Source organism: Haliotis rufescens, unplaced genomic scaffold, assembly GCF_023055435.1.
Source record: "Haliotis rufescens isolate VD_foot unplaced genomic scaffold, xgHalRufe1.0.p SCAF_1, whole genome shotgun sequence".
In the NCBI taxonomy this organism is placed as follows: Eukaryota; Metazoa; Mollusca; class Gastropoda; order Lepetellida; family Haliotidae; genus Haliotis; species Haliotis rufescens.
In genome coordinates this window covers 54,449,124-54,476,739 of record NW_025963779.1, presented here as the reverse complement: position 1 = coordinate 54,476,739, position 27,616 = coordinate 54,449,124, and the positions used below count along the sequence as shown (strand labels likewise).

The following is a 27,616-nucleotide window of genomic DNA, read 5'->3' as shown; positions in this document are numbered from 1 at the left end:
CCTTTGAAGGTTTTGTTAAATGCCATGTGGATGCTGGTACTAGGGCTGGGACGAGTTTCAATTTACTACCCAGGTGCCCAAGCCCCTGTTACCCAGGCATCTGCTGTAGGTCTCAAGAGTAGAGTACAAAATGTCAGATAGGACATTTAATAAGAGTCATCATTACACAGGTTATTATGTTTCTAGTAAAACACTTAGATCAAATTATAGAAAATATATATCCATGTTAACAGAACTAACATCTGTGAGTGAGTGGGGGCGGTCAGGTAGCCTAGTGGTTAAAGCGTTTGCTCACCTCGCTGAAGACCTAGGTTCAATTCCCAACATGGATATAATGTGTGAAGCCCATTTCTGGTGTCCCCCGCCATGATATTGCTGGAATATTGCTAAAAGAGGCGTAAAATCAAATGCACACACTCACAACTGTGAGTGAGTGAATGTTGTTTCATTCCACTGTCCCAATAATCACAGCTATGTCATGGTGCTGAGGAGCAGTACTGCATCCCTTAAGTGTACCAGTGAAGATCGCAGGTTTGAACCCCGGTTCACCCTGATTATGTGTCAGGTTTGTCAGCACCATTCCCCGGCTCATGGGTTTCACTGAAGCAGTGAGTGTCTAAGACCTGCATCACTTTCTGCATCACTGACACACCTTGATAGAACTGAAATACTGTTGAAGGCTGGATTAAACCGAAGTCACTGGCTCCAGCCAAAGGTTGAGTTGGGTCGAGGTGATCGTGGGGTACTCACGCTGCCAGTACTCAAAGGTGAAGACATAAAGCAAGCATAAAGAAGGGAGTACCAGCCCATAAACAGGCCAGGGACAAAAATACACCTCAGGTCGATGAGCAGCCCAGCTCCCAGGGCTCTTCACATCTCCTTCAATAGTAGGGAAGTGGGAGGTTATGACTTATTTGACCTGACACAGGGTAGAAAAACAGTGTTGTGTGATTGGTGTCAATAATTCCTTCGTTATGTTTCCTGAGTGAGCATCTTTTACAGTTAGTACGCTGCTTCATTAGCTGATATATTAATTAAAAGGTAGAGTAGTAGTTGATGGAAACAATAGTGGTTTATTAATTGTCTTCAATGTTTTTGTGTGGAAAATGTTTACACAAGCGTTGTCTTATTCATGTAAAGTTATTCTATTGCTGGCAATTCACCTTGTCTGTGTACCGTTATTTGTTTGTTTATTGTGGGATTTATGCTTCTTTTTTTTAGACTTCACATACTTCAGCAGCTAGGGTGCTTATTTAGTTGAATATGGTAGTAGAATGAACTGTAATCCTGAAATTCCATTGTTTTTGTGAACCATTATTGCTACATTATGGGTTAAAGGCTTCAAAACCTTTTCCTCTGAATCACTGTCTCATTTATCTCCCAGCTAGGAAGCATGTTCATATAGCAGGCAGTTGTTGTATCTGAATCAGAAGAATTACTAATATATCTGAATTATTAAACTATGTCTAAAGCAGATGTTAACAAAATATAAATAGACCCTCATTGTGGCACCATGGTCATTTTAAGAGAAAACTGATAATTCTGTTCGATTAGGTTCTAAATTTGGCGCCATGTCTAGACATGACGAGTGCCACGACAGATTGGGTTTAAATGTGATATTGGCAAGCTTTACAACATGCCTGTAATGGCCTGACATTTCTGTAAAGAGACGTATGCCCCTTTCTTGCCTAAGTCACTCTCACAGAGGAGTAACGCCCCTTGGCATCCGATTGTTGAGCAGTCTTCTTCTGGATAGCTTCAACATTCATTCTTGCAACAAATACTGAACTACATTAGTTATAAGGGTAACTTTGCTTATGTAGGTTTGTATATCAATGTACTGCTTACCTCAAGATTTATGCGTATTGATTAGCCATTTTGACATTTTTATTAAAATGTTATGTGTTGCATTTAAATTGATGTCCATTCTCAAAGATGCTGATAAAATTTGAATTTGCCCTGGAAGCCGATGGTGCTGGGGTTTGATGTTCCAGGCCTTTGATGCCCAAGATATGTCTATTAAGTAGTGTTGTGTCCGTGTCATTTCAACAAATTGCAATTCAGTCATGTCATGCAGGTGATTTATGTTTTGAAAAGTCAATACGATGCTTCGTGTACTCTGATACTGCTTTTAAAGTTTCCTTAGAATGTTTTAATGATGCTAGGCAAAGAAAATATGTTATCAACCATTATTTGATTTTAGTTCTTCAGTTATCTGTGCAATCCTGAACAACCACTATTGCATCAGTCATTGTATGTTTACTGCTGATTCAATTAGAAGGATAATGGTGTATGGTGTCCGTTCAGTAGTGTTCTCCTTGTGTTTCAGCTACTACCTGTATCTGCAGTTGCGGCGAGATCTCCATCATGGCCGTCTGTTGTGCTCCCCACAAGATGCTGTTCACCTCGCGTCATACATTGTCCAGTGTAAGTGATTTCAACTACAGTAAACTACGCTTATAACGAACACACTTATAATGAACTGGTGGATATAACGATCTTTGGTTTTCCCGGGCATTTGATGTATATATTTTTGAAACGAACTAAGGTTATAACAAACTACAATTAGAGGTCCCTTTGAGTTTACTGTATATCTATTTCAAAAGAAAATTGGGGAACTGGCAAGTCCTATTTAAACACTTCTCTATAAAATGACATTTAACAATTAATGAAAGTAATCTGTACATAAAATAATATTAAAGTGTCCAATGTAAGTGATTTGCCAATGGCAGTGGTTCCACACACCATATGACCCGTGAAGATTCCAGGGTAGAATAGGTCTTCAGCAACCCATGCTTGCCGTAAAAGGTGACTCTGCTTGTCGTAAAAGGTGACTAACGGAACCGGGTGGTCAGGCTCGCTGACTTGGTTGATACATGTCATCGATCCCAATTGCGTGGATCGATGCTCATGATATTAATCACTGGATTGTCTGGTCCAGACTCGATTATTTACAGACCGCTGTCATATAGCTGTAATATTGCTGAGTGAGATGTCAAAAAAAAAACACACATCATGTTTGATCACACAGAGTGATTCAGTAACAAGTAAACCAACCAACCAACCAATCCACACACCATGCCCTTTTCTAGGATATTAGATACATTTGTTGACTCATATTATGCCTTTTCACAAGTTTGAAGTTTGTAGTTTCATCATAACATCTGACATTCTAACATAGGACAAACTGTAGTCAACACAATTTCACATGTGGCATGGACAAAGTACTTTGTCAATGAGTCTGCTATTTGATATGCAGTGTCCCCTTTTATATGCTGCTTGAAAGAAAATCCATGTCATGACAGATTAACCACATGAAATATAGGGTGTTCTTTATCGTCTTTTGAGAAGTATATTTCCTATAGTCTGGTTGGTGACAAGAGACATGTATGCACTTCTTCATCCCCCGCTGCAGCTTCTGTTCTTTATCTCCAGCTGAGGTTGGCGACTACGATCCACAGGACCATCCACCGGGCTACATCACTGCCTTCAAGATGCTACCCAAACAGAACTCCAAGATGGAAGATCAGATTCAGGAGTTGCACAAGACGCTCAAGTGAGTTTGTTGTGAATGGGGAATTTCTGCAAAGACCATGTTTGGAGGGTATAAGAAGGGTTACTTTGAGAGTGGGTTGACAGCGGGTGAGATAACTCTGAATGTTGTATGGGAAGGGCTATAACTTCAAGTGGGTTGACAGGTGGGGAGATAACTCTGAATGTTGTTGGGGAAGGGGGGTATCTTCGAGTGGGTTGACAGGTGGGGAGATAACTCTGAATGTTGTTGGGGAAGGGCTATAACTTCAAGTGGGTTGACAGGTGGGGAGATAACTCTGAATGTTGTTGGGGAAGGGCTATAACTTCAAGTGGGTTGACAGGTGGGGAGATAACTCTGAATGTTGTTGGGGAAGGGCTATAACTTCAAGTGGGTTGACAGGTGGGGAGATAACTCTGAATGTTGTTGGGGAAGGGGGGTATCTTCGAGTGGGTTGACAGGCAGGTATGCAAGAAAGCAGAGCATAAGAGTTGACTAGTATAAAGTATATAGGGAAGGCTACCAGTAGAGGTATATTGTTATGGTGTTCTCTGTGTTTGGGGGGGGGGCAGATATTGTTTTAGGGGCTGTAATAACGTTTTTGTATTCTCTCTGTATTTTAGAGCTTTTGATAGTAGTGAATTCTCTGCATGGGTTTTAGGGGCCAAGTACCAGCTGAAGCTGAGAGTAATTTCCTGAAGAAAGCATCGGTGCTGGATACCTTTGGTGTCGATCCACATCAGGTCAAGGTGAGTAGATAATCTGTACACCTCCCTTGGTGTTTTCTGGATACCCTCAGTGTCAATCAAACTACGCTTGTGTTAATTATTTTTAGAATGATTATAGAATGTGTATATTCATTCTTCTACTTTTTTCTTTTGTCAGTTTGTTAATTGATGTGAAGTGAAACATTTTGCCTACTGTGTACATTGTGTTGCAGGATCAGCGAGGAGATCAGCTATATCTGGGCGTGACTCATCAGGGCATCATGACCTTTCGCGGCAGCCGACGAACGCAGCTACATAAATGGTAGGTCTTATGGTAGAAACTCTAATGAACAATGATACAAATTAACGACCAACACAGGGAAGAGATTTGAAATGATATCCATAAATAATCTGCTTCAAAAAAATCTTTTTGCTTTAGCTGAAACACTTATGTTGTGGCTTTATCATTTTATCCAATAGCCATATTTTTTTAAGGGAGAACACTATATAAATTTTTGAACAGACATCTTAGTTCAGTTGCGAAATACTTAATGCCACTAAGAAAATCTAAATAATAATATTATTTTGATAGCTCAACAGAATACTGAAAACGTAGTAGTGAGAAATGATTTTTATTCTGCTATATGTTGTGTAAAGAATTAACAAAATGATCTGCCAAGCAGTCCATGTGCCCATCAAACGTGTTGAAGCTTCAGATAGAATAAGATTCAGTTCTTGTTGGTTTCACCCATGTGACGATGCTTTGTTAGCATTGCTCCCCTGTAACCTATGCTGGTTGTAAGAGGAAACGTAATGGATCAGGTAGGTCAGGCTCGGTGAATGGTTGGTTGCATGTCATTGTACCATGACTCTGTGGGTCATTGCTCATCACTTCAATCACTGGTTTGTCTTGTCCAGACTCGATTATTTACATACTTCCATCATATACCAAAAATATTGCTGAGTGTGGCGTCAGTCAACGCACTAAATGAACAAATATCTTATAGGCTTCTAATAGATTAAATGTTTGAATGAATCATAATTTTTTATGATAGATTTTGTTCTAATAGTAAGGAATGTCGATTTGTTTGTTCCAGGAACCAGATCAGAAGAATTGCCTATGAAGCGAAGATGTTTATAGTCCATGTGAATGTTGCAGAGGTGAGATACTACTGACATTTGATTTGCTAACGTATACTTCGACTTGTGTAGGCACTTATCATACTTTGAAGTCTTTCATCGTCTGTATCACATCACACTGTACAGGAAGTGGTGGTGATGGAGTTGTGGCGATGGTAGTTCAGGGTTGCCAAACAAATTAGTCCTTGCCTTACTTGTAGCATTCCTGTTACATTAAAGCTTTAACGGCTTCTTGTTTTCAATTCTATTTACTCTGCATACTGTGAAACAAGTCTATTACATTGTTCGATTTCTTATACACATTGCCACAGACGTATCATGACACTGCCCTCAGTAAGATAAGGTAATGAAGATAAGCTGTCACAATTATATATTTTCCTGAAGTTCTTGAATGGGAATACTGTTTATATCAAATTTTGAACAGTGTAGCTGCTTGAATGCTTTAGCGAAATATTGTTCAGGAATACAGCTACGGAATTTGGTTTGTAATCTTGAATTATCATAGAAGCTGTTGGTAGCTAATGAAGAATAACTGTTGCCACTCTCTCCCGGCCACTTGGTGTACACTGTGTCAAATGCATGGGGATCAAACTAGTGTGCTGATCAGTTCTACGTACAGCAACTTTTACACAAGAACCTTCCTCGAGTTTATGTGCAGCATATAGACAACTGGCATGAAAATTCAGATTTCCGTTTCTTTTGTGTTTTTATTTCAATTGACAGGTTTGTGTACATTGTTTCTACAGAATAGATGTTCAGTTAATGCACAGTTTAAAACTTTGAATGCCTTTTACATTTGTCTTGACCAATCACAGTTGAGCTGTCATAGTCCTTGCAAATCTTCATGAGACCTGGTTCATGGTGCCTGGGATCTTGTTCTTGGTGCATGTTCATGCGTCCTATTTCATAGTGTGTAGTTCATGAATGGCGTATTCTTGGCTCATGAGTCCTAGTTCATGGTGCATGATTCATGAATCATGTTCTTGGTTCATGATTCCTTGTTCATGGTGCATGATTCATGAATCATGTTCTTGGTTCATGATTCCTTGTTCATGGTGCATGATTCATGAATCATGTTCTTGGTTCATGGTTCATGGTGCATGATTCATGAATCCTGTTCTTGGTTCATGATTCCTTGTTCATGGTGCGTGATTCATGAATCATGTTCTTGGCTCATGATTCCTTGTTCATGGTGCGTGATTCATGAATCCTGTTCTTGGTTCATGATTCCTTGTTCATGGTGCGTGATTCATGAATCCTGTTCTTGGCTCATGATTCCTTGTTCATGGTGCGTGATTCATGAATCCTGTTCTTGGCTCATGATTCCTTGTTCATGGTGCATGATTCATGAATCATGTTCTTGGTTCATGATTCCTTGTTCATGGTGCGTGATTCATGAATCCTGTTCTTGGCTCATGAGTCCTAGGTCATGATGCGTGATTCATGAATCCTGTTCAGGGTCCTGGTGCATGTGTCATATCTTGCTGCTCTGTGCACACATTCACTTCCACACACTATTGCAGGAGGAAGATGCTGCGAACGCAAAGAAGGTAAGTCTTGATGTCCTCCTTCCTCCTCTCCGATCCTCGAACTAGAGAGAGAAACTTAGAATACTGTGTTCTAGAGGAACAGTAATATTTCTGTTTGTGCCTGATTAAAGTATTATTTTTACCAAAAAGAATTGGGTAAATTCTAATAACGTTATGAAAACAAAAACTTCTTTTTTCTTTTTCTTTTTTTATGAGCACCTTTCCACCACAATTATGTCCTTTGGCCTTGTCCAGTGTGTCAAAGAACTTGTAATTGCAAATTATTCAGGCTACATCAGAAATATTTTGATATTGTAGAAGTAAATAATTTCTAAATGGAAGCATGTAGATAAATGGTCGTAGAATAGCTTCTTTATTGTGAAGTAGATGTAACTTAGATTAGATGTAATGGAAAACAGTGTCAATATTTTTCATTCTGTTTAAGATTTTGTTAAGTGTTTCTGTACATAGTATTTCTTAAGTCTGGTATAAAGTGAAGGATTTGATGAATTTGTTTGCCTGCTTTTGAAGGAATGTCAATTTGAAACTTTTTGATTAATTTCATGTCTCATGTTCATTTGTTTGTCGTTTCATAATCAAGAAGATTCATCATATCATATCATTCAAACAAAAGAAATTGCTGCAAAAAATTTTAATCAGTACTAAAAGAACTGTATATATTTTCCTCAAAACAAACTATTTACTGTTTTCTTCAATGTGTCATTTATTGGAATATGTTAGTTTTTGTAAAATTGGTGATGCAAGCAATAACCCAATAATTTTGAAAGCCTGTTGCTATGGAAACAGTTTGTCTTGAATGTATGACGTATAAGTTACGACAAAATTTGGGCAACTGTCATGTAGGTTTCGGATGAGGCGGCAGAAGGGGGAAAGGAGAAAGAGAAGGATAAAGGAAACGAAACGGGGAAAGAACAGGAAAAAGAGAAAGAACAGGGGAAAGAACAGGCAAAAGAAACTGAAACTGGGAAAGAACAGGAAACGGGAAAAGAGCAGGGGAAAGAATCAGAAACGGGAAAAGAGCAGGGGAAAGAACCTGAAGCGGGGAAAGAAACTGAAACTAATAAAGAAACTGATAAGGAAAATCAGAGCGAGAAAGAAAAAACTGAGGAAAATAAGTTTGAGGTATTTTCGTCACTCATTACCCTGCAAACATTTGGAAAAAAACATTTCCCATAAGAGAATCAGCATGACAAAAACCTGTTTTTTCCCTTGTTGATTTGCTTAATTGACAAGAGTGGAATTACACTATAACATGTTGTTGCAATGTACTGTTGTTCCTCTTTTATTTACTAAGCGTATCTCAAAAATGTTTGATATTAATTAATTATTTTTGTTCAGTTTTTTAGCATTAACCCCGTTCCATCAGTATGCGTTTAATGATATTTATAATTTATTTTGATTATGATTAAATAATGCATCTTAATTCTGCCTTTTTGTTTAACTGTGTTTGAAGTGTTTGCAAAACAAACGTATATTCAGGTTATCTAAGTTGAAGGCATGTTAAAATTATCAAACAGTTTAACTGATGGTTAGGTCCATCAGGTGTCCGTTCCACGAATCAATCGTACTGCTAAGGTGGTCGAAACTCCCATACTTAACATAGACTTACGACTGCCGTTGCGCTATGATCGCTCTGTGGAACAGGGCCCTGGATAAAATAGATATCTAAGATGGTTTACAGCAGAAAAAAAACAATATGAAAGGGGATACTTATTTCATCTTCAGAACACACCGAACGCATCAACAAATTTCTCTAGGATGGGTGGAAATGTTTGTTGAAGCCTTGGAATATGCCATGCTTTAGGATTTATATCAGTATTTGAAAGATAACATTTCTTTACAGAAAGCAAATGTCACTCTTATTGCAAGCAGAACTTAGGCTTCGCAGTGTTACCATGGCAACTAACTATAATTTGGAATTGTTAAAGGGATAAGTCTAACAAGATCTGCTGGTTTTCTACCCATGGTTTTTCTTTTTGTTATAAGATGAGCAACTAACAGAATCATTTTACCAATATTTCTTCTAGGCAAAATACTTGTGCACTGGCGCTGTGGATGTAATTAATTGAATAATCACCACTAGTTAATATCCTGGTCGTTGTTCCAAACTATTATTTGTTACTATGTGCTTTAATGGGTGCTCTTCTGTTTTGTTCCCTCTTTTGCGAATGCAACCTTTAGAGGAAGAAGGACAAGGTGATAAATACAAATTCAGGTTTTGGGGCTAATGTACTTCTGCAGTTAATTGCTGCTTCAGCTGAGAGGATATCTAACATATGCTTTCACCTATTTATCACTAATTCTAAGCTTCTTTTTAGAAGTTGTAGTAACAATCAAAGCTTTCACCAAATCCACTTTTAGTACTTTGGTTTGTGTATACACATTAAAACCTGCCACAACATCCTTGTGACCTGCTTTGACTATAGGAAATTTGGTATTCAGTAAATATAACTTTCCTGACAAATCAAATAGTATTTCACTGGTACTAGATTCAAATATATATCATGTTTGACCTGAACTGTTTCATCAGCATGTCTGGTTTTGGTGTCTTTGGAAATTTGGTATTGTAGAAAATACTACATTCCTAACCTACAAATAGTATGTTCCTGATGATGAATTTAAATATATGAGTCATGTTTCACTTGAGCTTGGTTTAATCACCATTCCTATTTTTTGTGTTATTCTAAATTGGTATTTGGTATATACTACTTTCCATAACATCACATAGTGTTTCCCTGACCACTAGCTTCATATATATCAATCATGGATAGACCTGAGCTGGGCTTGATAATCATATACCTAGTTTTTGTGGGCAGGCTTCATGTAGAAACCAGATCTATGACGGGTGATGAGCTTTAGTTCCTCCTCCAACAAGTTAGCATGATAGATGTGATGCATGTTGTTGTGTTGGTGGTTACAGTCCGTGTATATTGTAGCATGTCAACACATTGTGCTATGATTTAATCAGCATGATTCCTAATACAGGCACTAAACTGATGGCTATGTATGTTACTAGATGTGCAAATTAAACAGTCAGATATGGTCGAGTCATTTTACAAGTTTATGTTCAAAGCTTTCTGGCAGGTTATCAATTTCTTTGTTATTTGTGTATTCATTCAAATAAATGCCTGTTGATGTGTCTGACAAGTAGACATGTTGAGAGTTGTCTCCCCTGTTTTGGCCAGTCTCCTCACACACACCTGTGAGTAGTTCTCATTGAGCTGTTGTAGAGTTCAACACCCTCATCTATTAGCATCATATATCAATAGACAACACATGCTGATGTTCTGACATTGTTTTTGCAGAAAAGAAAACGAATAAAGGTATTTCTGTTGATGCTGCGCTAGTAATGTAATAAGAAAAATGTTCAAATGTATTTACCTGCATGCTTATTTGAATGAATACAGCAATACAAAAGTTTTTCTCAACAATGTGAGGTTGGTCAGACTCTGATTAAAATTGCTGAATATTCTGGTATTGATTGAAAAATAATGAATGAATTAAAAAAAGATAAACATGAATGTTAAGATCTCGACCATATCGTATGAAAACACATTGATATTATGTAAAATATTTTACAAAAATGATGATTGAATATTTTTCACTTTGCTGACATGAAGTATTTTATGCAGTGATCAGTGTTTCCCTTTGACTTAAATAAGATCTGGCTGATAAATATTGAATGTCTGTAATCTTAAACAAAGGACTTTAGTTAGGAAAGTATCATTAATGTTGATGAAGATGATGACTAACAATGTAGGTAAGTCGATGCTCACAGTACTTGACAGTGATGTAGTTGCACATAGGACGAACACATTCAATACCAGCATAGCTTCACTTGTTGCAGCTGTATATGTGAGACATTGAACATAGCCACAGTCAGGACACCATAATGGATAGTTTTGATTGCAGGAATTATTTTTTTCTTTTTAAACTATGTGAACACAAGTGGGCTTAAAACAGTATGGTTCTCTAGATTTTTTTAATCATCATTTCTGATACGATTGTGCTGGCACGTAAAGTAAGCTGTACACAAATGTTTGATCTATAGAGAACCTGTTTCGAGTTTTAGTCTTTGTGTCACAAACTAGATAAATGTGGCAGTTATGTCTGGCTAGATTTGTGTAATGCAATGCTACACCTTCCGCCTAGAAGCAGCAGCCCCATGGATACAAGTGTCTGACTGTCGGAGCGTGCAAGTACCTGTGGAGATGTGCTGTCGAGCAACAACTCTTCTTTACGTATGTATAGTCTGCCCACATTAACAAATTGAGACTGATAGCACCGAATTAATGTTCAAAACAACATTAATCCCCACTCAGTTGTGACTAACATATGCATATCGTCAAAGGTTCAAATGAAACTAACCGCCGGTGTAGTGGATAGAGCATCTGCCTAGAGAACGGGTTAGTGGTTCAATCACCTCGACCTGTCATACCGAAAGACATTAGATGATGGTACTTGTTGTTACCCTGCCTGTTACTAGGCATTAAGTGAATAAAAAAAAAGTGGCCAGCTTGGAATATACTGTGTTTGAGTGGGGTATCCATGTTAAGCTGGGGCATGGTATCTCAGTGGGCTAGCACTCTAAAACTGGCATTAGTCCGGACTGGTACAAGCAGCCACACACAAGAGCATGGACGTCGCTATTTGAGTGAAATAATATTTCAACCCCATTTCACCTCACCTCAATTTTTATGAAGTTGGAGCTTCTACATGAAACTATTTTGTCAATAAGGCAATCTTGCTCCATTGTCAAACCTGTATACATAACTTGTAGTATTGACAAGACTGGATGAGTTTGATTTGTGTCTGTTATTGTGTACCAGGTTGGCATCTTCATGCAATGCACCCAAGTTGAAGTCAGGTGGAACGCTGTTCAGCAGAGGATCCAAGTTCCGTTTCAGGTATTTGGCATGAATAATGTACTAGATATAACAGCCTGAAATCATACTGTTCATTTTTTTCAGCTTGCCAAGATTTCAGAAATAAATTATTTATAATGTTTCAACATCAGTTAAAAGAAAAGAATGGTTTTAGATACTATGAGCATGTGCTGTAGAGAGTAACCTACTGTTGATAGCTTGTGCAAGACAGTGTAATAACGGTGTCAAGTGTAGACTAGAATTTGTGTTTATCTCAATGGTCAGTTTCAGTTTGTACCTGATATAGGATATTATATTAAAGGGCATATTAAAGATATTTTCTATGATTCATATTCTCAAAGATATCAACCGTAAGGCTGAAATCCCATGGTTAGGATTGGTCCCCAGTATACCAAGCTGTTCCTAAGAGGCTGGGGCAGTGGGTAACCTCGTGTTGACAGCGTTTGCTGTCACCCTCAAGACCCGGGTTGAATTTCCCACATCAAAACAATGTGTGAAGCACATTTCTGGTGTCCCAACTGTGAAATTGCTAGAATATTGCAAAGAGCAGTGTAAATCCATACTCACTCACTCACACACTCCTAACAGGCTGGATCAGGCTTAACTGTCATTGTTCCCTGATGGCGTGGATTGTTGTTCATAATATCAATCACTGAATTGTCTGGTCCAGGTTATATTATTGTTATAAAGGCTAAGAAAGTTAATTTTTTTAAACCACTTAGTTATTGAAAACATTAATCAAATTCCCCTGCTTTAATAAAGTTAGCCTAAAAGATATTGCAATCAATTATATATTTTTCATCCGAACATTTTCAATTAAGACATGACATTAACTGTTAGTGGCCAGTTATATTTTGTTACAAAGTGGGTCATCCTTGTAGAAGATATGTTTGAGAATATGAAAGAAGTAAAGAAACAATGAATTATGTGATAACATGACTGTTTAGTTTTAACAGGTAGAAATTATCATCAACTTCTATGTAATGTCATATAGTCAATTGTTTGTCATAAACTGTATTTGTTTCATGGACAGTGGTTCAAGGGGAGGTAATTCTTGATATTTACATAGTTACTTCCCCTGAATTATAAGTTTTTGTTGTCCTACAAATACATGAAACATCTTTTTAAGTTTAAATGTATCTTCTTTTCTTCATCCTATATGTTTAATTGTGACATATCGAGGAAGTTGGTGATTTTGTGTCATTCCTAACAACTGTGCTTGACTCTACAGTGGACGCTGTCAGATCGAGGCTCTTTCAGCCAGTGAAAACATAAAGAGGTCAGAGCCCAAATTTCCAAGGCTAGTAGTCCTGCTTTCTCATGCTTATAGTCAAAATACCCAGGGTTGAAATCTGAGGCAAAGAAAGGAATTCACAAATACATATTAAGAAATTTAATTGCAAAAAGATTAGGGAGCAGGGAGCTCCCTAATACATTGTTCTTCTTTCTCTCTTTGGCGCACATCCAACTGATGTATGCAAACATGCCATTTTTCTATAACTGAATATACACAACGAATTTATAAAACAGGAGATATAAATAAGAAAATTAGAAATTCAATTGTACAAACACCAACCCTGGGTGTTTCCAAGTAAACTCAAGAATCAAACCCAATCGAAGCTGCATGTCTTAACTCTAACATGTAAATGTAAGTATAAAAGTTGAGTGTCTACATCCTGTTACCTGGCTGCGCTGTGTAGATAGTGTCAATTGACCAACCAGAGTGATTGAAAGACTGCATGGCATGTTTTTGCCTGACCAATCAAATTGTCTGTAACAGACATGATTAGAGCATGAACCAATTCATCAATTCTAACATTTTGCTCTCATCTAAAAGTTTGATTTTGTTTGATATTGAAGTTTTTTGTGTTTAACCAGAAAAAGCTAGTATTGATAGATGTCTCTAACAAGGTTTGTCTGATACATAGTTTTTAATACTATTTGTAACACCCACTGATACTGTTTCGGTATGTAACATTCGTATGTAACACTTAGGTATATGTCAACTTTCCTGTTTGCAGCTTTTTGTCTTGTTTTCTTTGCCTTTTCTAATTTGTATTTTTTTGGTTAGTTCTTCTATTGTAAGTTACTTACATATCACATGGCAATTAAATAATCCGTTAGATAAAGCAGTATAATTAACAAATACTGCCTTCATATTAACTGGTGTGATCAGCCCAGTAGGGTGAAATGTAACATAGAGTTAACTTTTTTTCTTTTCCTTCATCAACTCTTTTCATCAACTTTTTTTCTTCAGTTGAAGTTTTCATCTGTTTTGAGTGGAGTATTACTCTTGACACAACTTTCAAAGTTATCAGCATTTTGGTAACATTTAAAAGTTCTTATAGATGTTTCTGGCTTAAAAGAAAAGTAATTTGGTTTTGTATAGTATCTTAAGTCTGAAATACGGATGTTATTGTGAGTTGCATGATTGGAAATTTCTTTTGAAACCTAACAGGAAAACAAAAATGTTTCCTTAAGTAAGAAGAGTATCTCTTCCAAAAAATTGATAGACCTTAATATTGTATACCTTATACTAATATATACACGCGATGTATCCAACATACCTAATGATCTTCATTATGTCTGAATGACTATACCACTGTAACGTAACATCGTATCAATTCATCGTCCTACATTACATCAGCTGTATCATCATACTGACAGTACTAAGCCATCAGAAGCATGACGTGAATCACAGCATGACATCATTCTCATTGTGTACACAGTCAAGTGGAATGTGGGTCATGTCTGTTTTGAAGTCTTCGTTAAAGTCTTATGAGATAAATTAACTGTTTTGAAGTCTAAACTAATAGATAACAAAATATACTCATTTAGGGATACAATGTTCATTTCAACAATAGTTTTTTAGATGATAAATTATTTTTTCTTTGATTCCCTTTTAATGGATGTATTGAAAACTGATTGAAATGCATATAAACTGATTGAAATGTCTATCAGTAGAGCCGGAAGATATGTTTCCATATTCACAGGAAGATATCCTGATATTACATTTGAGACTATTTCTGTTGATGAATGGATAAAAAAAATGTCTAACATATATTACTTCCATTGTCCGAACTGACATACAACTTAATGCAATGATAGTTCTTTTTTATAAATTATTAATAGTATTTAGGAAATTTGAATTAGCAATGTAGTAACTTTGGAGTTGTCTGTTTGATTTACAGAACCAACTCTCTGCCCAACTTTTCTCGCAATAAGCATACGTCTGAGAGCAAGAGCAGTACGCTGAATACGTCCATCATGTCGGAACCGGTACCGGAAGGTGGGTATAGAATAGGGGGCCAATGTGCACATTTACCCATTCATTTCAGCTTAGTTTACAGGAAACCTATGTGTTCAATATTGGCTACAATGGCTTTGTTCAGGGAGACACATAACCATCTCCACCTCACTGACCTTCAACAGAATGTCTCTCCCTCATAGGGGCAGTTAGAGTAGATGGCCATTGTTTGTGTTGTACACTTTGACTTCAGATGAAGCTATGGTGGCGAACTGGTCCAGGGTATTTATCTTAACAGCATGGAGGATTATGCCAGTCCTGATTATTCTGTGATATTGTGCATGGGTGTATACTAAAAGGTTAAACCCATGAAGATCCGGTGTAGAATAGGTCTTCAGTAACCCATGCTTGCCGTAAGTGGCGACTATGCTTCTCATAAGTGGCGACTAATGGGATTCGGTGGTCAGGCTCGCTGACTTGGTTGATGCGTGAATCGATGCTCATGATGTCAACCACTGGATTGTCTGGTCCAGACTTGATTATTTACAGACCGCTGTCATATAGCTGGAAAATTGCTGAGTGCGACATTAAACAAGAAACTAACAAACAAAACAAAACTTAAAGGTTATGTAGGATTTCATGGAATGATTCAATTCGTGTATTTTAATCAAATAGATAGTGAGAGAAAAAGACAGTTTGGTTAGCAGTCCTGTGCAATAATTTGCAATATTAACACGGCAAGGACGAGGTGTTCACATTTGTTATTGACCTTATAGCAGAGAATACAGTTATCTGTGCAGTGAGAGTTTATAGTGAAAATAATTAAGTGGTTATGTTTGCGTTCTGATGAACCAGGTCTGCAAATGTACAGACTGACTGGTCAGAATAGACAGATGTGCCACCCAGAAAACCAGGCTTCTTAGAGTAACAGCTTGATGTCTCGTTCCTTGTGTTGGGAATACACCTCTTGCCGGGGGACCACATTTACATAATAATGTGTTACAAAAGACTCATATGAACAATCACATTGATAGTGGCCCAGTTGTGTTTCCATAGATAATGTGGATATACAAGCTGGGTAACCTTATGTATGGAATAAATATTTCTCAATTATAGAAACATCAGTGGGGGAAAAACCCAAGAGGGGTTTTAACATGCTTGCCAAGTTTAAAGTGTCTTCTCAAATAAGTGGTAAAGAGTTGCTGTTTGGAATGTTAGCTTGACTCCGACTCTGCCTGCGTCTGTACACCCTTGCATGACAATGTTACGACACTCCTGTAGTCAAAACATGAACATTCCCACACCAGGGCAATATAGTGTTAACTCACCGGGGCTAAAGGCCTAAGTGAGCTTATGTCATGGCCTGTTCATCTGTCGTTCATTGTTGTTATTAGTGTATTATATATATTTCAGTAAGGCTGGAACTCAATGATCGAACCAAAGTTATCTTAATTGGCTTTAAAATTATTTCAGAGAAATTAAAATTCAAAAAAGGATAAAGCTGGATATAAAATGTGTTTTATTAGGTTTGTTCAATCAGGATTTAGACAGTTGCACCAATATGGTGGCAGGTGGCGCCAAGAATTGTACTTCCATTGAACCAAAACAAATCTCTACCGGTCTTTGCTTATTCCTTCTTGCAGACCCAGTACAGCCAATACAAGTCTGTAATATTTGGCAAGTCTTGATTACTGCAGTCTGAAAATGAAGAATGATTCTGGGCTGCTTTTTGTTATATTTTGTAACTATGATTTAACACTTTTCGTAAAATATGTTCATTTCAGTGACTAGATGATCGTCTAGTTTTTGACCTGAGAAGCAGTGTCAAAGTGTCATTTTGTATGTCAGATAGTTCTCAATAGAAAATATGATGGTGCCTGCTTCATCCTTCTTTTATCCTGATGACAATTTACCCTCCCAATAATAGCTACTTCATCTAGGTATGTCGATAAGAATTTGTTAAGTGGTTGCTTTTGAGGTGATTTGGCTTAGGTATAGGACCAGGTGAGCTACAGTGCCTTGGCATTAGTTTCACTGTTAACGGAATCGGCCCATCAGCCCCAGTGTTAATTAATTAATACTCAAATATCACTTGTTGTTTTCTCACCCTCACTGAGTTCCAGTATAGTAACCTTTCTAAAACACATCCACACAACAGTTTAATGGTTCTACTTAACCTTTCTAGATTATATGTTGAGTAAATGTGGAACCCTTCAGTTTTAAGTTTACATTTTACATGTGCTTTGCTTCCATTTCCTCTCTATGACTTTCAACAAGAAACGTTTACTGGAATAAAAATGTGGAATACTTAGATAATAGTGAAATGAGGATTACTGTAAATTGCCGGATTGATCTGTAAAAAAGCGTGTTGACATGTACTACACCATTTAGATAACACATGAAGAAAGTACGACATATTTGTATGCTGACAGTTGCACCCTAATTGATCGTATCAAGGACTTACTAATGCAAAGAAACATACACAGGATTCAGTGCAAAAGCAAATGTAAATATGACTGAGATTAGCGGTAATACCACATCTTAAGTCCTTGAGTACAGAAGTGTTCACATGTAATGCTACATGATGGGCTGTATTACTTCTGTTGGGTAGCGTGGTATATGGAGGTTAGCAGTAGTGTGCTGTATAGTGAGGCGATGTAGACATCGGGTAGGTACATGGGACAGTGGTCAGGGTGGATGCCTTACTAATTTCTGTAGCTGTAGCTGTATTGTGTTTTTTGTGTTTATAGATCGAAGACGCTACAATGGTAAGTGTGTTATCATGCCTGTCGGTAATATTTTGGCTCAGGTTTGGTCTTTTAAGTCATTTTGCTTTCATTATTGTCTTGTCAGTGACTAAAACCTAGCTGACAGCCAGAGATAGGTTTGTGTACATCTTGTCTTCAACAGTCATTTAACAATGCCAAGTGAGAATGTTTTTGTGTGTATTAATATTCAAACTGAAACAATATTGAAATTATTTTTTATTGAATTTACATTATCAAAATTGTTGTTTCTGTTTCAAACTTTTCTTTTGAAAATAAAATTCCCTGAAACTTTTTATGAAAATTATGTTTGCATTGTAAATACAGGGAACCAAGATTTAAAATTGAAATTCATCTAGTAACAGGTTTTCGTGTTGTGATAATGAAAAATCAGTTATTGAACTATTTTGGAAGTAATGTTAAATATGTTGTGAAAATACTTGTGATATATATTGACTGTTGAAGAACAATTTCTACATAGCCTTTAACGATAACCTCTTTTATCATCAACTGCGGTATGTTGGTATCTTTATTATGAATATGTGTATGCTGCCCATTTGAAATAGTAGTTTTATTGAAGCTCTAGAAGGACGTTTAAGACAAGAACTTTTCGGAAATTAGTTTTGGTCGACATGACTCTTAAATTACTTTTTGTGTTCATGTTTGAAAAACTAAAATCATTTGGATTCAATAGGCAGCAATTCACATTTTGCCAAGTATTCCAACTTTCAGTATTCTATGGCCGAAAAGATTCAAACTTGAGCGACTGCACATGACAGCTGACAAGGGTTTTTGGTTTTGATTACACTAACCGCATGTTTCACCTAATTCAACCTATTTCACCACAGTCAAGCCCTTGATTTGTTGCCACTGCCCAGGTAGATCAGCCACTGCCTTCTTCACTGGTGGTATACCATGCACGCTTGCTAAAGATACTTCCCCTTGCAAGCAGATATATTCAAATTCTGATTACGTGCTTCCCCCAGCCCACAGCTTTGACAACTGAGTAATGCTGATTTTGATGACTACAAAAACAAGTGTTAGATGATACAGATAAACAATTCCTTAAGTTAACTTGATTGGGGAAATACTTTTTGACATCATGAAGTAGTTCTTGGGTTTTTTTGTGTTAAAAAGGTGAGTTGCTCGGGCTATATGTCTTCGGTTGGCCTTCTCTAGAAACAGAAGTTTGGAAGTTTCTTTGCTATGAACAATGCAAGCTTTGTATCCCCAATGATTTTTTATTGTAATAAAAGGTCATTTTTGCGACAGTTAAGGGCCTAGTTTTCATACAGCAGAATACAGATTGTGAATTACCTCCCTTGGTTGAAAGCATGGCTGAATAGATATGTCTTGTATAAGGCTTGTGATGATAGTGTATAGTGATGTACAGTGTACAGTGATGATGATAAGCTGGTGTGTGCTTTGACTAGAGAACCTCTTTGTGACACAGGTGTGACTTCTCTAATTATTTAGTCAGAGTGACACGTCACTGAGATGGGTTTTTGACAGTGTTTGAATTAGACTTTACCTCAACTGTATATTGAGGATATTAACTTCACTTCTTCCCTAGCTATACCTATTTTTTCATATTTATATAAACTGGGGTGTGGAAATTTAATATTCACAGTATTCTGTCACCATAATTCTGTGCTGGTTAACCAATGGTTGATAGAAATACAGGCCAACACCACAGTGCCATAAACAGGAAGCAGGTTTCAGAGTATACTTGAAAATTTCAGTTTAATTTTGATAGGGTAACTCTAAATTTGTTTGCAATAGAAATGTACCCTGGTTACCAAACAATATATCTTGAATTGTACCCAGATTTTCAGTGCATATTGTTTTGTTGCCTGATTTTGGAAATCGTGATAGTGTATGTTGTAAATGTGTCCTCGATCGGTTTACGGCATTCTACAACATGGCTGCTCCCGCTCCCCTAAGAACTTTCTGTGTATTTAAATAGTATAAAACATTTTCCCTAGCTGATTGCATTAGAGGGTGTGTTTGAGATTAAGTCCAGGTATGAAAAATTATTACATTTCAGTGATGTGGATCTTTTGGTTGATCTTCCAGCTTAATTCTGTGAACAACATTGGCCCCTAATGCCGTAAAGCAGGTTTATGTCATAAACTTCTTGTGCTGCTAAATGAGGACAAAAATCAGGGTACACTTACCTGTAGTTATGGTCTGGGTTCAAAACGATATGCCAACAAAAATCTAGGTACAACGCGATATGTCATTTTGTACAGTGGGAACATTTAGGATTTACTTTCTACTGAATAGTTTTACTTGTGAAAAGACAACACAAATGCCTATCTGGTAGTCATACTAACGAGAGCTGGCATGGCAACAGTGAGTGAGTGAGTGAGTAAGTGAATATGGTTTTACGCCGCTTTTAGCAATATTCCAGCAATATCGCGGCGGGGGACACCAGAAATGGGCTTCACACATTGGGCCCATGTCGGGAATCGAACCCGGGTCTTCTGCGAGCGAATGCTTTAACCACTAGGCTAATAGACCGCCCCTCATGGCAGTATTTCCACACCCCACATATATGTAGTTGAAAGTATAATAGACACATCATCTATACTACATGCTGTAGAACATTGAAGATCAGTGACAGGATAGTGTGGTACTGCAACAAATTCGGTTAGCAACAGTGACCTGCTGATTGAGGGAATGAATTGTTTAATTTCCATTTTTGAAAAAAAAATCACCAAAGATATTAGGATCCAGTAAAATTATATCCAGCATGATATTTGATATAGCATGTATGAATTTATTATGGTGCATAGCTTGTGGACTGTATAGGCAATACACTGAGGGTGAGGAAAGGGAGAACTGCATGAGCAAGACTGCAGGAACGATTATCAATCAAGGTCACAAAGAGACCCCCTTTCTTTGTGCCTCCCACAGTGATCTCTCTACAACAATCAGGGCTTCATTCCAAAAAGTGGTATTGGAGCTACAACTATTGCAATTTCCATATGTTGACATAGATTTGTGATAGTCATTGCTCTGAGATAACTTCTTGGAACGAGAGTCTGTTTTTTATGGAGGTGTGGCCCCATTTTTAATATTTATTTACTAGCTAATTAAGCCATACTGACCCAGCCCAACAAGAGACTTGATTTAAGGTCTCCCAGAACATGGATTTCAGCAGGCCCTGCACACCACCAGCCAACATCTTTACAATGCCTTCCCCTGTCTACGTTATATCAGGCTGTCTTGTGTCGTTGTACTATTGCACAGTCTCCTATTTGTGGCTTCTTTAGAAACTGGGAATTGTTTTGGGTGACGTTCTTTCTGTGTTTGGTTTTATACCTGAATCCATGCTGCAAGTCGTTTCCCTTCAAATTTGGACTTTTGTTTAAAGTTTGTGTAATTTATGTTGCCAAATCTTAAATTGCTGTTGCTTTCGATATTTATGTACAAGTAAGCTCTAGGTACCGTATACAGGTATAACTGTATGGTGATCAGGAGTTGGAGCTTTTTCATATCTCTGTACAAGTTTGCTGCTTCACATTGAAGGGTGGTCAATACCAATTCAGCATTTGTTTAAGAATAATTATTAAAATAAAATGGTCATTCCCAAAGAGTAAGTTGTACAGAAATGTTATTCAATTTGTAAAATGTTTTCTGAATAATAAATTGTAAAGATATAGCAATATTGTGTGCAAGAAACAAATGATAATTTCAGATTAGTATGCACAAAGTAAAAATCAACAGGACTTGTAATTGAAGTATTTACATTCCTTGAGAAAATTAATTATGTTATTTTTAAATTTGGACCTCAGCCAAACATGGACTTGCAGTTTCATTCCCTACTTAACTTGTTCTGTTTAATCTACTAGTTTACCTTGCACCGAGTCGCCGAGCCCAAGGTAACTACACTTGCATGTTGATCACATACCCCTCATCTGATCAGCTCCATCACCCCACCCACTTTCATCATCCCTCCCTACACAGCCATGTTGATCACATACCCCTCATCAGATCAGCTCCATCACCCCACCCACTTTCATCATCCCACCCTACACAGCCATATTGGTGGTCAAACTCCGCATTCAGTCTCTCTTCACAGTTTCGCTGTTCTAGTCAGGGGCTGAAAGAAAATTCAATTTGATAAGTTACAAAACTCAGGAATGTCTATTGAAATTCTAGGGTAAGCTTGTCAGTAAAACAAGAAACATATTTGGCCTTGCCTGAACCAGACGTACAATGTCAATGAGTATGAACTTTATGATCTTATTCATCATGAATGTGTTTGTAGAATTTGATGTTATACATTTCATATGTACTGTTCACAATCAGTGTACCAGATGAACTATAAAGTTTATATATCATCAAGCTTTCAGTCCCCTGAGAAATGTTGATTATTTCTGTCACTGGATTTGCCGTGAGTGCACTGTGCCATCACAACGTTAGATAGTGCAATTTGAGGGACATGCTTCTTATTTCATTCTCATTGATTATTTGCTTGTTTGCCAAGCCTTCTTCACACTTGTCTGATGCCATTCACCTACACAGGAAAATGTGTCTCAAGTTTGAAATCATTGTTGTTGTGTCAGACAGTTGTCCTGAATACTGGACACGTTGAAATCTTCAGGAAGAAGCCTAGATTGTCATGGTTATGTAATAGCTAGATGTATTAGATGCCATTGCCTTAAACTTTCATCCCATACAAATAGTAACAAAATATCCTGTTATGAATGACAACTACTTATGTACATATTAAAACTGATAATAAAACATAATATTAATCAGATTTTAAAATGCATGTAAAATCTTGCCTTTCACTAATATTGACTGTTTATGATATACAATTAATTGATGTTATGTAACCTTCAGAGCTAACACAGACTGTATCTATAACTAGGGTTGATGGACATATATCCCTACCTTGAATCACGACCTCTGAATAAGCCCTGTCTCTCTCTTCTTCCACCCCCATCCCTACTCCCTCTCCCACCCCTTCTCTCCCTCCCAGGCTGCCTCTGTGGTCTAGTGGTGTTGCATCCTCCCGGGGGAGTCATACCAAAGATGTTAAGAGATGGTACTTGTTGTTACACTACCTTGCGCTCAGCATTAAGGGGCTGAAACAAGGACTGGTCGGCTTGGAGTCAGTGAACTGTGTCTGAGTGGGGTATTCATGTTAATACTGTGGCATGGTATCTCAGTGGGCTAGCACTATAAAATTGGCATTAGTCCGGACTAGTAGTACAAGAGCGCGCAAGGACTGTTTCAGCTGCAGCAGCAGGGGACTTTTTTCATGTCTAAATTATTCATTCTCAGCATTAACTAACATGTCATAAGAATTCAGAGCTTGCTCAAATTCAGAATGGAAAGACCTGAAACTTTTTCTGGATACCAACATCTGTATTATCAATGACAATATTTGTTATCCATCCAAGTTCCATGTCTTCATGTTCTTCCAACTTCTAAATGCCTATCAAAGAATTAATAGAATGTAGATAGCAAACTAGATTAACAGGAAAGAATAGTTTAGCAGAATGTGGCACAAATTGTAATATTAGGTGGTGATTCTGTAGTGATTGTTTATGTAGATGGGTTATATTTTCTTTATCACACAAGCTGTTATATAATCATCTGGATAGATGCCAATGCAGGTAGTCAACTTAATCTTAATGGGCAATAAGCTGTTACTAACTACTCCTTGCTACATCAACACTTATTTACCTTTTCTTCACCTCGAAGAAGGGTCATTTTGCGTACCACTTTCTTCTGATTATTATAATGATTCATAACTCTGAACTTTCATCTAATAAGATACAGACAGTTATTTCTTAAATGCAAACCTACCACTGATTTCATTTTAGAGCTGTGTAGAAGTCACTTTGGAAATATTTGCTAAATGTTAACAAGACCGTGTAAATATCATTTAAAGGAATACTGTTGCTTTGTTATCAAGATGTTTTTCACATGATTGTATCATTATACTTATATTCTGTTATAGTACCAATAGTCAAGATTTGTATATTAGAGACTAGGTCTACCTGCTCATTAGTAGTATAGTGATAATAACAAGAATAATTAATAAGAATATTATGCATAACACTGGCAATTACTGATGAGCTCATCGCCTCTGATGAAAACTGTTCATTTCATGTGTTTTGAATAGGAATGGCAGAAGAAACTCCAAATCAGTCATTTGAAATCACCCGAACAGGTGAATTGCTTATATTCTATTTTGGGTTCACACATCTCTCTCTTTTGTTGCTCCACAGTTGGTGGGTAAACCCTGCACACGCAGCGTTAATAATGTGACACATCTGTCCTGCACACGCAGCGTTAATAATGTGACACATCTGTCCTGCAAACGCAGCGTTAATAATGTGACACATCTGTCCTGCACACGCAGCGTTAATAATGTGACACATCTGTCCTGCACACGCAGCATTAATAATGTGACACATCTATCTGATTTTTGCCAACTCAGCATTCATGCCTTTGTATTTGTGTTTCAGTCCAAAGTACCAGTGACACATGTTTGCCATATTTTCATATTTACATTAGACACATGAAGTGTCATGATTGATAATGGTCAGATTACAAATCTGCATTGGTTTTGTAAATTATCTCAAATTAATGTAACAGATTTTGATATTTCATGCTTTTAATGTTTGTGAGTAAACAATCTCTGGTAGCAATAAACAAGGATGAAGGTGTTACTGCTGAGTGTGGCTTGTTTACACATGCATGTTGTGATTGACAGGGAGTAGGTTTGTATATACAGACAGCAGAGGGATCAGCTTGGTGGCAGGGTTGTAATGATTCACTCAGTGATGGTAATCGCGATACTGTCCTCACTCGGTAATGGTATATATGGTGAAACCGTCTTCACTTAGTAATGGTACATCAAGATACTGTCCTCACCGAGTAATGGTATATATGGTGAAACCGTCTTCACTTAGTAATGGTACATCAAGATACTGTCCTCACCGAGTAATGGTATATATGGTGAAACCGTCTTCACTTAGTAATGGTACATCGAGATACTGTCCTCACTCAGTAATGGTATATATGGTGAAACCGTCTTCACTTAGTAATGGTACATCGAGATACTGTCCTCACCCAGTAATGGTATATATGGTGAAACCGTCTTCACTTAGTAATGGTACATCGAGATACTGTCCTCACCCAGTAATGGTATATATGGTGAAACCGTCTTCACTTAGTAATGGTACATCGAGATACTGTCCTCACCCAGTACTGTTACATTGCAATACTGTCCTGAGCCAGTATTGGTACATCGCGATACTGTCCTCACCCGGTATTGGTACATCACGATACTGTCCTCACCCAGTACTGTTACATTGCAATACTGTCCTGAGCCAGTATTGGTACATCGCGATACTGTCCTCACCCGGTATTGGTACATCACGATACTGTCCTCACCCAGTACTGTTACATTGCAATACTGTCCTGAGCCAGTATTGGTACATCGCGATACTGTCCTCGCCCAGTATTTGTACATCGCGATACTGTCCTCACCCAGTACTGTTACATTGCAATACTGTCCTCATCCAGTATTGGTACATAGCGACTTCCATACTTTAACATAGACTTACGATCATCGTAGCGCTAAGGTTGTTTTGTACAACAGCACCCAGAACAATAAAATAGGTCAAATGACCAGTTCAGGCTATTGGAAACAAGAATGATTTGGTAGCCTCCCAAGTCATTCTCTTTGGCCCTGAAAGTGTCTCTTTGCACTTTCTGTTGTGCTATATCATGCCGTGACAGTGAATCATTACAGCCCACCTGGGTGCACCATTTCCTGCTTGGCCCACTTGCACTTAGCGCTAAGACCGTCACAACTCCCATTCTGTAACATAAACCTACAATAGTCTTTGCATTCTGATTGCTTCCTGCAAGTGGGCCAAGGCTACACTTTCATCATCAGTTCTACATTAGGACATATAAAATAGTGTTGTGGTTCCGATTACACTTTATTTTAGAATAGGGTAGGTAGGAGAACCCATTTCTACGTTTTTTTTATTTTATGGAATTTAAAAAAACAAACTTACAGGATTACAGTAAAATTGTACAATGTTTTGTGGATGGGTGATCGGATCCACATCACTTTTAGATTCTCTTAGAAGATGGGATTTTCAATTCATGAATTTGGATTCCCAATTCATGAGATAGCAGCTACAAGTATGAGGTTGGGGTTAACAGATCATGAGGGGATTCACCAATCATCTATCAGCTGTGGTTCAAAGTTCATGGGGTTCACAGGTTGTAACGCTTAAGAGTTTGCTTCTTAGAATGGTGTGGAAATGTATTTATTAGAAGTTCAAGAACATCCGATTCTTGCATATTTGTAATATGAAAGAAGTGGTGTTCTTTAACCTTTGTGTCTTGTACGTAGGAGTTTGTGGCTTCATGGAATGTGTGGAGATCCATGGGTATGTGGAATCTTATGAGCGAGGAAAAAAGGCATTTCATTTTGCATGACATTTGTATGCCGTGAATGAAGTGTCCCTGACGGAATCTTGAACACATGGGTATAAGTATATGCCTGTGTTTATATAGATCAAGAGTTGTAAAATTCAGAGGCCAGCCATAGTGTTATAAAATAATTATACATCATCTGTATGGATGTGGCAATACACTGTATTCGCTGTAAGAGATGCTGTTTCCTGCGACGTTTGGGGTATGATTGCTGTGTTGATGCACATTTTCTTTCTCTGGATTAAACACATGGGAAGCTCTCACTAATCTCTTTATAAATATTAGATACAAAGTCTACCACTAATAGCAATCTTTCACATTTAACTGAGATTGCATAATTATCTCCCTTTAATATATCCAGCTGTGCTATTTATATCAACTAATATGTGGTTCTTGGGAAGTAACATATGAATGAATACATGGCTGCTGCAACAGCATCAGATGTAGGGCCACTCTCGGCAGTTCAAGGTTTTGTTTCATGGCGTATCTGTTAAATATTGTTTTCATCATGTTAAAATGTTCTATTGTCATGTTGCTTTCAAATTTGTTTGAAGACCTTTGTGTTCAACACACCCCATTAAATCAGTTGCATCCCTTGGGCATGCCAGGAACCTGTAACCATAGGTTCAAATACCTGTTCGCCCCTATTATGTTTCTAGGGTTGTCGGCACTATACCCATGCTCATGAACTTCTGAAACCTGCATCACTTTGGGCTTTCCTCTCACATTAAGCTGACAAGCTGTGATATAACTGGAATACTGTTGAAAACAGCGTTAAACCCAAACCATTAACTCGTAAATATTGGCTATGAAAACTCGCTGAATGAGTACTCATTTTGTTTCTATATACCCAAATCTTGTGTATCAACATCAGTACTCTACATTATACAGCATGGTTGTGATACATGTATCAGTCATTGTGTGATATCATTCGCCATGGTCTCATGTCATGTAAGCACACATATCGTGTTTGCTTTGTGTATGGCATGAAGTGATATCAGTTGTGGTCATGTATGAAAATGATTTGAATTTTACAATATACCAAAAGTCAAACTATTGCATAGTAATGTCAAAAAGTTTAGGATGTAACAGTGACAAGAAGCCAGACATTAAGATGTCAGTAGTTCTACTCCAGCAGTGTCAGAAGGCATAGCAATTCATAGCAAGTCACAGCAATTCATCATGGTTAAAGGGGGACTACTCCATGATCTGGAGCCTCACCTCGGTCTAGTAATTAGTAGCTTAAAAATGAGCCACTGTCTAGGTATAAGGGTAATCATCAACTGCTAGAGTTATATATGTCATTAT

The 27,616-nt window shown here is 37.6% G+C and overlaps 1 protein-coding gene across 23 annotated transcripts in view; it reads left to right on the top strand.

The window, feature by feature from the left end:
- The window catches only part of LOC124131557 (FERM domain-containing protein 3-like), a 91,254-nt gene that overhangs the window by 57,605 nt on the left and 6,033 nt on the right, over nucleotides 1–27,616 (top strand). The window contains exons 5-18 of one of the 23 annotated variants that reach the window (XM_046494884.2): nucleotides 2,330–2,427; nucleotides 3,436–3,556; nucleotides 4,194–4,281; nucleotides 4,473–4,561; nucleotides 5,337–5,400; nucleotides 6,903–6,929; nucleotides 7,773–8,051; nucleotides 11,085–11,170; nucleotides 11,759–11,836; nucleotides 13,047–13,115; nucleotides 15,007–15,104; nucleotides 17,813–17,830; nucleotides 21,685–21,714; nucleotides 23,973–24,020. In XM_046494884.2, the coding sequence (XP_046350840.2) occupies nucleotides 2,330–2,427; nucleotides 3,436–3,556; nucleotides 4,194–4,281; nucleotides 4,473–4,561; nucleotides 5,337–5,400; nucleotides 6,903–6,929; nucleotides 7,773–8,051; nucleotides 11,085–11,170; nucleotides 11,759–11,836; nucleotides 13,047–13,115; nucleotides 15,007–15,104; nucleotides 17,813–17,830; nucleotides 21,685–21,714; nucleotides 23,973–24,020 (1,193 nt within the window). Of the gene's footprint in view, nucleotides 1–2,329; nucleotides 2,428–3,435; nucleotides 3,557–4,193; nucleotides 4,282–4,472; nucleotides 4,562–5,336; nucleotides 5,401–6,902; nucleotides 6,930–7,772; nucleotides 8,052–9,110; nucleotides 9,126–10,234; nucleotides 10,253–11,081; nucleotides 11,171–11,758; nucleotides 11,837–13,046; nucleotides 13,116–15,006; nucleotides 15,105–17,812; nucleotides 17,831–21,684; nucleotides 21,715–23,972; nucleotides 24,021–27,616 lie in introns of all 23 variants that reach the window. The other 22 variants (XM_046494885.2, XM_046494883.2, XM_046494897.2 and 19 more) reach the window with 22 other exon arrangements.